This window comes from Jatropha curcas, chromosome 3 (assembly GCF_041381405.1).
Source record: "Jatropha curcas cultivar XTBG-Jc1 chromosome 3, XTBG_Jcur_1.0, whole genome shotgun sequence".
Lineage (NCBI taxonomy): Eukaryota > Viridiplantae > Streptophyta > Magnoliopsida > Malpighiales > Euphorbiaceae > Jatropha > Jatropha curcas.
The window spans coordinates 585,658-598,054 of record NC_143153.1 but is presented as its reverse complement, the minus strand read 5'-3'; the positions used below and the strand labels follow the sequence as shown (position 1 = coordinate 598,054).

Here is a 12,397-nt window from a genome sequence, read left to right as displayed (position 1 = left end):
AACATTTAGCACAAACTATCAATTTCATTTTTTTTAATTAATATACTTTAGCAAAATCAATAATTTTTTTTATTTTAATCATTCGGTATCCAAAACCCATTTGTCCGACTAATTCAGATTCGTAACGGGCAGATTCACGGCAAAGCGATGTCTTCCGACTAATCCAGATTTGCTAAACGATAGAGATGAATTAATAATATTACCTGTTAAGTTATGATCCACTTGCATCTTGTGCAAATTAGGCATAAGACTTGACGCCCATTTAATTAATTAGTTAGCACTGAAATTAAAATATAGGAGACTCTGAACTTCTGGACCTATGTTCAATAGTGTCTTAAATGCTTGAACAAGACTCCAATTTCCATTAGAAGGAGCTTTCTTATTCACAAGCCACCTACTGGTTGAATATCACATTGCATATGTTACTTTTCAAACTTCAAAGTTATGTCAATTAATTTGATTAATTCTGTAATTAATTATCTCAAATAATATGGAGTCAATCTTTTATATATTGTATTAGGCTTCAGGCCCTCTTTTAAGAATTTTTATATGCTGAGACCGTGATTTCATAATTTTCTATCTTTTGATCGGTCTTTTTAAGTAGCTGTCCTATTTGATCTCTTTTAGTTTTCTTTTGTGGGCTGTCAATATGCCAATTGGTAGCTTGGAAAAAACTGGAACTCCAAGCTATTTAAGGGATTTGATGCAGCCCTATGCATGACCTGTATACACTTAATTACTTTCCAACAACAGAATTACAGGAAAAAAAAATAGAGATTAAGACCTTGATTAGCGTTAATTATTTAATTCTAGAGGCCTTTTCTAGTCGATCAACAAGAAGAGATGGGTAAAAGGTAGACACAAACAACTTAAAATGGTCTAATATAGAAATTGAGAATTATTTTCAAACAAGCCTGCAACTGCTAAAATAAGTAGTGCATGCAGTGCTTGGAACAGGCCACACACAGAATTACTTGCAGTTGTTCCTAAGGTACAGAATTAAAAATATATAGATCCAAATTACAACTGCTTTTGTCAAATTACCATACAACACATAAAATTTGCTGCTTCTTATGAAAAGGAATATGCATACCAATGGCTGAGAATTAATGCTCTTCTTATCAAGGTAACCATCCTGGCATGTAATTATTCACACTTGGGCCAGCAGTCACTACTGTTATTGGATCTGGCTGGTATCTGTAATTCAAATGGAGTCATTAGTAACTAGCAAGACCTTTTTTTTTTTGGGTATTCTGCCTATAAATGATAAATCAACAAAAGAAAACTTTTTTTTATCAGCATCAAAAAATTTTATTAGAATTAAAGAGCCAGAAAAAGTTTAACATTTTCATGAATGTCAAAAAAAAAAAAAAAAAAAAAAAAAAAAAAACTTTGTAGACAAGAAGAGAATAACTAGATATACCCAATTTGTAAGGTGGGTTCACACTCCAATGGATGAAAGAAACCATCGCCCTGAGGTTGAGCTGCTTGGCGGCCAAACCCAACATCTTCTGCACCTAGATTCAACTGCATTGTATTTACATGGTATCCTTCAACCAGCTGCAAAAGCACACAGTACTCAGATTGGTCAAACTGATAAAAAGTAATTACTAAAAGCTTGCAAAGTTGGAAAGCGTAACCTACCCTTTGTTTCAGGGTCTTATTTGCTTCGTTCAGCATGTGTTCCTGAATGAAAGAAATGAAAATAATGAATAGGTGCAAGAAAAGCTATAAACTAAAAATGGAAAGTTCAGATCTTTCCATATATGTACCTTGCGTTGTAGATCAGTCAGCTGATCCAGCATGTATTGGGTCTGTGAAAGATCCAGGGAATATAAGTTCTTGGTGTTATAGCAATATCTTTATTTTTATTTAACTTTCATCAATCTATAACAGTTCGTATAGCCATTCGCAGAAATACACATATATGAGATAATGCAAGTATAAAAGCCAGTACCCGCGTTGATCTGATCTGCTTCAAAGACATATCTAGCTGCCTTTCAAGTGACTCGAGCTCCTTGCTACTTAGAGGGCCAAGGTCTTCTCCAAGAAGATTTCTAGTGAAACATAAAGAACATCAGAGTTTTAGTATTCAAAGCTCATGCTTCAAAATTAAGTTAAAGAGTTTGATAAGATTTTTTTTTTTTTTTTTTTTTTTTTTTTTTAGCAAAGAAGAATTTTTATTTAAGAATTAAATAGAAATGAACATACGTTCAGGAAAAAATCAACTAACCAGGTTACTAAACTCAAGCCATCAGGCTTTCCCTACACCCTATCCTATCCTGGGTAGTTTGATAAGATTATTAATGGTGCATAAGGCATCGCTCACCTTTGGGATCGTTGCAGGGCTTCATAGCGAGCTTTAAGCTTCAAATATTCTTGCTGGCTGCTTAGCTCCTGCTGCTACCATTAAAATGGTTTTTCAGAATGACATATACTAGTGCATATTATGAGAAATGTAGCTGTGTTTTCTATCCATTTCTTCCAATATTTGTTTTTTTTAAGGCAGAAATTAGGAATAGGAAATCAACATTAAGGGAAGATTAACTTTTGGATTAGTATAGTAGAAAATGTAAGAACTGAAGAAATTGAATTGCCTAGACGGATTTATGATCATATTCACGGACCAAACCAATGAAAATATGAATTTTTATTAACACCAAAGTATTTCTAATCATATACTAGGAAAAAAAAGATAAAATAAGAATAATTTTTAAAAAAATTTTATTTTCATTGGTTTATTAAGAAAGAAAGAGAAAGTGTAAGAAAAACACATATGCAAATATAAATTAGTAACCTATTTACATATCTAACATCTTCATCAACCTCTTGACTCCTGTTTACAAGGTGTGATTCATCAACTTAGATAAATACATGCATACTCCTACGAAAAACTATATAACACATCAATGCTTCCATACTGTACATACGTATTTATTAACTTCATGATAATTATAGATAATAATTATAGAACCAGTGACTATTTCATCATATATCAAAATCGAATAGCCTTGAGTTTGAACTGAATGATTTGGTTTTGAAATAATATGAGATTTAATAGATAATATACATAATCAAAACAAACTTAAAATACACATAAAAAGGTACATTTTGCAAGTAATGTTAACACAAGAGAACTTAGCAGTCTCTTAAATGCATCTTTCTAGACACTAGCAATGACAGTTTTAGGCATTTTCTCTTTTCATGCTTCATTATTGGTATTAATTAGTAGTATGCAAGGCTCTCTCTCTTTAACAAAGTTATTTGCTCAAATGTTGATATCGAAATGTTAAAAGTTGGTTTAAGGAAAAAAGAATTACCAAAGCCTCCCTTGTCGACACATTTGTCTCCGGTGCTCCATAGTTGCATTTCTGGTACCTCTCAAGTGTTTTGAGCATGCTAAATATGCAGAATCAGTTAAAACAATTAAACAACTGATGTAAATTAATCACAAACATATAGATTTTTGAGTGTATTTATGAAAGTGTTAATCTTTATTGTGGAAGGATAAGGAATAATAATTAAATTGTTACCGAACTATTAGAATTTTTGATAGTTAAGGGGCTCAAAATTAAATAAATTAGAAACTCATGCGTCGTAAATAAATATGCCCAGTCAGTCGCTTAATTTGAGTTGTTACTTGAGATTAGACACTTTTATAGCCATTAATAGATATATTTGCTTCTGAATCATGGTTAAAATTTTAAGTATAAAGGTTTCAAGTTCTCTTTGCAGAAAACAGCCTTGGAAAGCTATAATTTATGGGGTTAAAAACAATATAGTAATTTCAAATTCTAATTTTAGCATTAATAAAATGAATGCAAGCATCAATTTCTCACAGAAAATTTTTCAAGGAAAATGAAAAGAGAGAAAAGGAGAAAGAATATAGTTGAATGAAAGCTTGAACTGCACTATATTTTCCAGGATCAATTACAAACAATGTTGTAGCACCACAAAATAAATAATAAAGTTTCCAAGCATTTGATTAGCTAATGAATGCATTACATGAGAAATCTATAAAAATTAAAAGGATTTCACTTCAATTCGCCCACTCCCCCAAATGGAAAAAAATAATTAGAAATTTGATTAATCTTGTTGTGTCAAATTAAATTATTTAACCTAAAGACAAAGAGATGCTAACCCTGATTTTATTAAAATCAATATTTAGTTCAAGAATTACATATATAAGTTCATAAGAAAGGATCTTGAGGATTAATTAACGTAGGACACTCATAATCCTAATGATTATAGATGTACCCTAAAAGAAGCACGTACACAGTATGATACAAATTGTACTAATATAACTTGGATCTTACTGAGGAATTTGAGAATCCTGTGGACATTAGATTGAACACTCCAAAACCACATAAACTCAATTACAGACTTCAATAAATATCTTAATCAACGTAAATTGACATCTGAAAGAAAGAAAGAAAGAAAACTGTTGTGGATCACAGAGAGAGATGACTGATCTGAAGAATAGAAACCCTAAAATCATAGTACTAGCTTTGGGATGATCAAAACCCTAAACGTCTCCATCATTTTAGCTGATTGAAAACCTGACGAGGCAGAGAAAAGGAGGAAAAAGAGAGAGAGGTTATGAGCCAATGGAAAAGATGGAAGCTCCCGTTTAGAAGGACTAATCTAAACAGCAGAAAAAGTTGCAGCCAAAATGTCTCATTCTATTTGATGGACTAAAGCAAAATATATAAAAATCTGAAATAAATTTGATGATGGGGAAGAGAACAACAAACCATTGGTCGTTCTTTGGAGTTTCCTTTTCCCTTGTGAGACAGCTGACAGAAGCCAACAAAATTCTTGAAATTATAAAATAAAAACAAATGCAAAAAAAGCCATGAACTTTGGATTTTGAAGGTTAAAAAAACCCTAATAAGTTCATACATTGCAGATATAAGAGAGAGATCAACTAAATTTTCAAATTTCTTGAACAAAATGTGAAATAACAGATCAAATCTAAGTAATAAAGCTTTAGAAACAAAAATTTTAAAAGAAAAGACCCTAAAGGTGGCTAGCTAAGGTATAACAATAACACTGTGTTTAAAGACCTGAAGAAAGTTTGAAGAAAAGAAAAGAAGCAAACAAATTCCATAAACAAAGTGTTGCTTCTAAAGAAATCAAGAGAAGAAATTCTGTGAGGTTTGTTTATTAAGAGAAAACTCCAAATAAGCTATGACCAGAAATTTCAAGAGAGGTTTGGAAAAAAAAAAAAAGCAACAGATCGATCAAAGAAACTTGTTTCTTTTTCAAACACACAGAGAAATTCAAGAGACATAAATGGAAAATTCAGAGATTTAACAAAAGAGGAAAAAGAGAGAAAGATAAAAAGGCAAAGACTTAAGGAAAACCAAAAGGAAAAATAAAATAAAATTAAGGAGTCAATATAACAGTAATCTTCTTCTATCCTTCCTCTTCTTCTTCCCCTTTTCTCACTTTAATTTATTTTCCAGTTGCAGATCTAACACCAATACCCAACCACCAAACACTCAACCTGCTATAAACGCCGAGACATTCACAGAAACGGAAAACCTCGACAGAGATAAAAAAAAATATATATATTAAAAAACAACTTTTATTAATTGATTGATTAATTTTCTCTCTCTTTCTCTTTCTGTTTCTCTTTTCTTTCAAAAGAAAAGCTCAAAGAAACCAACACTCAAAACAGAAAAAATCAGCTCTCTAAGCCCTCAAGATCTAAAGTCAGATTTCAAAACAAGAAAAAAGAATCAAAGAAATGAGAGAATCTAGCTAGCTATATGAAAGAAAGAGAGAGAAGAAAATAAAAAAAGAGAAGCTTTTTTAGTGTATTGGAGAGGTACAAAGTTTGGTTGTTTTGGTGATATACCTTGAACTACTGCAAAACTCGTACAGCTTTCCTCTATTAGAGAAGATGATGAGAGCAACCTCAGCATCACAAAGAACGGAAAGCTCATAGGCTTTCTTCAAAAGCCCATTTCTTCTCTTTGCAAAGGTAACTTGCCTGTTGATCTTGTTTTCAATTCTCTTCAACTCAACCCTACCTCTCCCCATTTTCTTTCAAAACCAAAATTCTTTCCTTTCTGTCTTTCTTTCTTGCTTGCTTGCTTGCACCTACTATATTATAACAATCAAAAACCTTCTCTCTTTCTTTATTTTTATACTCTCACTCTCTTTCTCTCTCCACCCACCTATATACTGTAAGACTGTAAGCTATAATATAGCCTTAATCGCTTAACAAGAATCAACAAATCCAAGAAATTGATAATAAAGCTTGTGTTTAAGACACTAACAGTGACAACAAGAAAGAAAAAGGAGAATCACAATTCAAGAAACCTAGTCTTTAACTCTCTTTAATAAAATCAAAATGGGTTTTTGGACGTGTGTGATGTCAAGTGGGGATTGATCAGACGGTGGATGACAGCTTAAAGAAAGAATGGGATCAAGAAAAGAAAAGAAAGAAAGAATGGCATCGGTGACAATAAATACAGAGGGCCAGGGTAGTGCTACGTGTCAAAAGATGAAGTGTGGAGACGTCCGATAATCCACCTGATCATTTTCGGGTTCGGGCAATCATGTGACCTAACCTTAAAGAAGGTGAACCTCTCGTATTTTCTCTCCATTTACTCTAATACCCCCTTCATAGTCATAGTCTTCTGCTTATTGTCCCAAACCTCTAGTTTCTTAACCTTTTATTTACCCCTATGCCCTTCATGTTCTCCCAAAATTTTACATGTAAAAGTTAATTACATGAATTGATGAATTTCCCGTCAAGTATATGTATCCAACTTTAAATTCTTTAACTCTTTTCACTTATCAAACTAAATTTTGACTCACCATAAATAGCTAAATCAGCAAAAGTGAATTACATTTTTACACGTAAGATCAAAATTTAAGAATTGATATCTTCATTTTCGCATGTAAGATCAAAATTCAAGAATTAATATCTTTCAATTTCGGAAGTTTTTTACTTGAATATCACTTTCGAGCTTGCTAATGCCTTCATCTATATGTGTATGACCTACAATTTGTTCTCACCTAAACTTGTATAACCTAAAATTACTGGATGACCCAAGCTGAAGCTTCATTCTTCAGTCACTTTTAAATTTTCTTATTTAGCTTTGTTTCACAATAACAAGAATCCCTTGCTTGTATTGAAATTAGAATATCTAATTACTGCCAAATATTTGATTTGAAACCCATATGCCATGCTGGGAATTTATCCACTTCAAGTTAAATTTCTTAAATTTAAGAAAACGGTTGCCACAATTCCAAATTAATTGAATTTACAAAATAAGAGGTAGAAACTATATTCTTGAATTAAAAAGCAAAATGCTTCAAAAAATCAAACATGCTTTACTTATATTGTTTAGATATATACATAGGTTAAAAAGATATATATCATGGTGATTCTAATTTCATTAATTGCTTACGTGTTAAATTTAGTTCATAATTATTATGTTTAATTAGCAATACACCATCTAATCTAATCTAATCAATTTCTTGAATTAAAAAGCAATATACATATATACACACTACAATGTTAAAAGGCAACAAAGTATTAGGTATATATAAAAAGTATTGTGGTTAAGCCATTATAATTAAGATGATCATCATGTTTACAACTCTAGAGTTATCATTAATTTATGAAATTTCACCAAGTTAAACCCTTTTTTTTAATCAGCAAATTTAATTAATTTTATTATTAAAAGTTAGAAAAAACTTAACAAATCTGAACAATCTAGTCCAAGCCATCAAACTTATCTCAAAACTTTTTTTTTTTTTTTTTGACAGAGAGAGATTGATTTCTCGTGAGTGAGTGACTTAATGAATTGAAGAAATAAAGAAAACAAGGTCTTCATCAAAGTGATGACTTTTAACTAATTAAATCCTTGAAAGAGATGATCTGAAACTTAAGTCTAATAGCAGAAAACAAATATTTGTTCGAACTTCAAAGTACTACTTCCACACGATTAATGTGTCAGTATAAGGAAATGGAAAATTTTCAATCAACTTTTTCTAAAATAAAAATTTTCCCTTATCGTCAAAAACTTTGCTACCTACTGCTTGGCTGCTTCGCTTTTTTGACCCGTAATAAGGTGTTTTTAGTTTATTTTCTGGTCGAGAAAATTGGGTAAATTTTTCCTTTTTTGTTAAATGGTTCAATTGAAGGTGGAAAATTATTTTTCCCTGCGCATAAAATCACATATGATCTAAAATAGGGTTTTCATGGAAGTGTTAGGGTTTTGATTTCATTTTCTATCATTATAGAAATGGATAATTTTAAAATAAAATTTTAGGTTGTATCCAACAAATATCATACATTCTAAATAATGTAAAAGACCGTCGTCTATTATTATTTTATTTTATTAATTTTAGACATTTTACTAACACTTTTATAACAATTTGAGAAGTTTTAGATGAATTTATTAATAAAACCTTGAAATTGAGGTCTTAAATAGAAATTAAATAATAATTTTAATTATAATAAAATATTAAAAAGATATAAAAAAATATCAATTCGTTATTTAAAACATAATTGTTCATTTATTTGTTTTTTTTTTTTTTCAACGTGTTTTGAATGCTTCTCGTCTTACCGTGTAAAAAATTTTGGTGTCCCGTATTTATATCGTGTTATGTCATTTGCCCCCATATTCGTATCGTGCAGCCTAATTTGCAGGTTGTTAGAAAAAAAATAAAAATTAAATGAATTAACGTGGAACTTAAGTCACGTACACCTACAGCAATATTCTCTTAACATCACTAATAACTTTTTTTTTTTTATTATTATGAACCAAAGAAAAAATAATAATAAGTTATTTATCGCAAGAATTTGACCACTATGAAAACTAAATCATTTTTAAAGAAAACGATTCCATATTTTCATGAGAGGGAAATTTTTCGGATATTAACAAATTTATTACAACATTATAAATATATATTTCTTAATTTAATAATTACCAATAGGCACTAGCATTGGTTCTGGGTCACCATCAACGATTACTTACGATTATCACAATTTATTATTTTCTTATATTTTTTTTCTCTTATTTAATAATAAATCTTTAAATATGAAATTTCTGTAATTATAAATTGAAAATATTAATATTTTTTTCACTAATTCTCAATATTGCAATCAAACAACAGAAAATAATTTATTGAAAAAATTTTTCATTTGAAAAATACAATACAAAACAAAAGAGTTGTTTTTAATTAGCTTTATATTCTAAAAGAGAATTCAAACCCTAATTCATAAAGTATGAATCAGATTGATATGTACATATCAATTAAAGTCAATATTGGGGATATTTAACATTTACAAAATTTGACATTATCCTGAAAACATTAAACCTTAACCATATATGTCTAGGCTGGTGCTTGTACATATAAGTTAGACAGAGAGGGGCTTGGTCGGTGGTGGGTTGTGTATGTGTATGTGTAAATTGGTGAAAGATATATATATATATATATGATTTGTTTTTTCAGGCCCCCCCTCATTTTTTGCTAATTAGTTTTTAAACCCAAAGTGAAAGAACAAGTTTTAAGAGAAATCCTAGGTTTAATCCAATGTTGTAAGAAGTAATGAGGAGGGTTTGAAATTACTATGTGTAGTTCATTGTTGCTATTTGAAGATATATGTACATTAATAGAAGTATTTTTGTTTTTCTCTAATAAGACAATGACTCTCCTCCAACATCCAACCCTAACTTTCTTCTTTCTTTTTTCTTTTTGTTTTTAAATTTCCTGCTAGACAAGAAATTGAAAATGGGTTCGAGATAATATCTAATCACTTTCTTTTGTGACATGTCCCATCTTGAGTGTAAGCAAGATTCGATTTTTAATGAAAGTGTGACACTATGATGTTAATTTGGATAACATCAATAATTTCTAATGGTTAATTTTGTGAATTGGGATTTTGAAAAGAAGTTTGGTCTTATTCGACAAATTGCATTGCACATGCTTATTTCATATTGTGTAATTAGGTGGAGACAACAATTACCCACTATTACCAATAATAAAAATAATTAAACTTAGTTTAATCCAATTAGCTAGGTTTGTCTAATTAGTAAAAATTCAAGCTCATCGTTCAGAATTCTCCAAGAATAGGTTCCCAAATGCACCGGAGCAGACTGATATGAGAGGTGCACTATTAAAATTGTACGAAGAAAAGACGTAATTTTAATGTGTATAAACCGATCAAGAATACTCTTAATCATAAATTAGGGTCGGAATGATTCAAGTTATTCGTGAGGTGAGCTGTTTAAAATTCGGCTCAAAAAAGTTCGTTTAATAAATAAACAAATTGAGTTCAAGCTTGTTTATTGAACTCATTTAATGAAAGAGTTGAGTTCAACTCGAGTTTTAGCTCATTAACGATGAAAATTTTCTTTTTAATTATAAATTATAAATGAACTGAGTTTAGATTTAGTTTTTTTTTTTTTTTTTTTTGATAGTAGATTTAGTTTAGATTTAGTTTTTTAATCGAGTTTGAATACAATTGTAATAAGTTAGCTTGAGTTCAAAAGAAATCAACTCGTCTCATTACAGTCCTAAGTTAATAATAATCAATAAGAATTTAATTAATTAATTATTATAATTATTCTTCAAATTATAAAATTATGATTTTAATTCTTATTACAAAATTAATAAAAAAAATGAAACAACCTAAAATTTATTTATTTTCAGATATAGATACCCTTCACTCACGTTGTGAGCCCTGATCAATTCTAAGGGGAGGAATACATATATATCTCTCCAATCATATGATTGGTTGTCTTAGCTTAAGTTTTTAAAGGGATTAACGCTCTATAAAAATAAATAGTTCGAACCAATAATATATTAGCAGGAATAGTAAGTGATCTCAATTTTTATAAGAATAAGAATGTAAATTCAACATCCGAGAAATGCACTTATTGAAATGGTTAAAATCTTTACACTCAAGTACTCGGAGGGTAATACTAATCTTAATTTTAAAAAAAAAAAAAAAATGGAAGAGAAAAAGAAAGAAAGAAAGAAAGAAATCAGCCAAAGATTGCGAGCTAGCTAGAAGTGGGGGACCAATGATGGCATACGGAACATAAGTGCTTGGAGACAAAATCAAGGCCACATGGGTTCATCAAGAAAGCTAAGTTTCAAGCACTGTAATGCGGTCCAAAAATACAGTAATAGTACTTTTGATGTCTACATTGCCCTATTGGCCACTACTACACTAGCAAGTTTTTTATTACACCTTTTCTTTTAACTAAATACATTACACTTCCTGCAAAAATTCTACTCACCATGTTAAACTGCATACCTGATTTGACCAAGTATGCATGTTTGATCTAAAAAAACAATAATAAAGTGAAATTCTGGATTTTATTGTTAAATTCTATGCTTAGAACTTGCAATGCTTCTGTATGGATAAAATAATTAACAAGAGTTGCTATTTTATGAATTATGTCGCACATGTTTTGTATAATATTTATGTGGTTTGACATAAAAAGACCTACATCGACAAATATTTCAAAAGTATATTTGTGTCGTATATATAATTAAAAAAAAAAAAAAAAAGAGGAATATAATCTTATTGTCATTGTTCAATGAAAAATGCAAATGGATCAATGAACTACTCGAAGATGTAAATTTTTGTGTTTACCAAAATACTTATATCTAAACTATTAGTATTTTAGTGAAAAGGAGAGAACTTATGAAATTATTTCTTCCATCAAGAGATATAAACAACTTGATTGGAAGTGGAGGGTAGTTCGATAGATATATATATGTATATATTCTTTCCTTTCCTTTTTTTTGCTTTTTTTGATAATGCTCTACCAATTTTGCAGTTTATAGTCGTTGGGAGTGATATTTCTAAAAGATAAAAATCGGTATATTACTATATTGTCCAATATGCTTGCTAGATCTAACACGATCAATGCTAACTACAATCTTTGCTTATTTGATTGGCCTGGTGTATGAAACCATCCATACACGGAGTGTATAGGCAAGAAATTTTCTAATGAGACAAGTTGGCACACGTGTTTCTCACCAACTTGCCACCCTTAACGAATTAAGAGTTTTATCGATCATATTTTGATTAAAATAATAATTAAGCACAAATTATTATCGTATCATGTAGACATAATATAAAGTTAGATGCAATATAATACCAATATACATATATAATGAAGAATGTGGCATAGAAGCTAAACCCTAAAGAATGTCATAAAGGCATTTAGGTTACAAAGATTAAAATGAAAGAAAAAAAAAAATAAATGCAATCCTTGATCCTGAACACTAAGAAGAAGGTACAGTAGAATAATGAATAAAGCCACATAGATCACTTATCTTATTTGATTGTGACTATGTACCCTCCCACTCTATAAGCCTTTATTTCAGCCTCTTCAATAATCAATCACAGTGG

At 30.0% G+C, this 12,397-nt stretch overlaps 1 protein-coding gene across 7 annotated transcripts; it reads right to left on the bottom strand.

Annotated features, from left to right (window-relative positions):
* Positions 1-875: 875 nt before the first annotated feature.
* On the bottom strand, positions 876-6,406 carry LOC105644835 (agamous-like MADS-box protein MADS4). Of its 7 annotated transcripts, none has more exons than XM_012230319.4 (9): positions 5,864-6,406; positions 4,755-4,796; positions 3,321-3,399; positions 2,330-2,403; positions 1,958-2,057; positions 1,773-1,814; positions 1,645-1,686; positions 1,424-1,560; positions 876-1,197 (listed from the first exon to the last, which is right to left on the bottom strand). In XM_012230319.4, exons 1-9 carry the CDS (start codon positions 6,046-6,048, stop codon positions 1,122-1,124), a joined length of 777 nt encoding a protein of 258 aa, XP_012085709.1. In that variant the 5' UTR covers positions 6,049-6,406; the 3' UTR covers positions 876-1,121. The 7 variants fall into 7 exon arrangements, with proteins under 7 accessions (XP_012085709.1, XP_012085710.1, XP_089575067.1 ...); XM_012230320.4 differs by having other exon boundaries at positions 2,330-2,400; XM_089718941.1 differs by having other exon boundaries at positions 1,424-1,686; positions 2,330-2,400.
* Between the last annotated feature and the right edge of the window lie 5,991 nt (positions 6,407-12,397).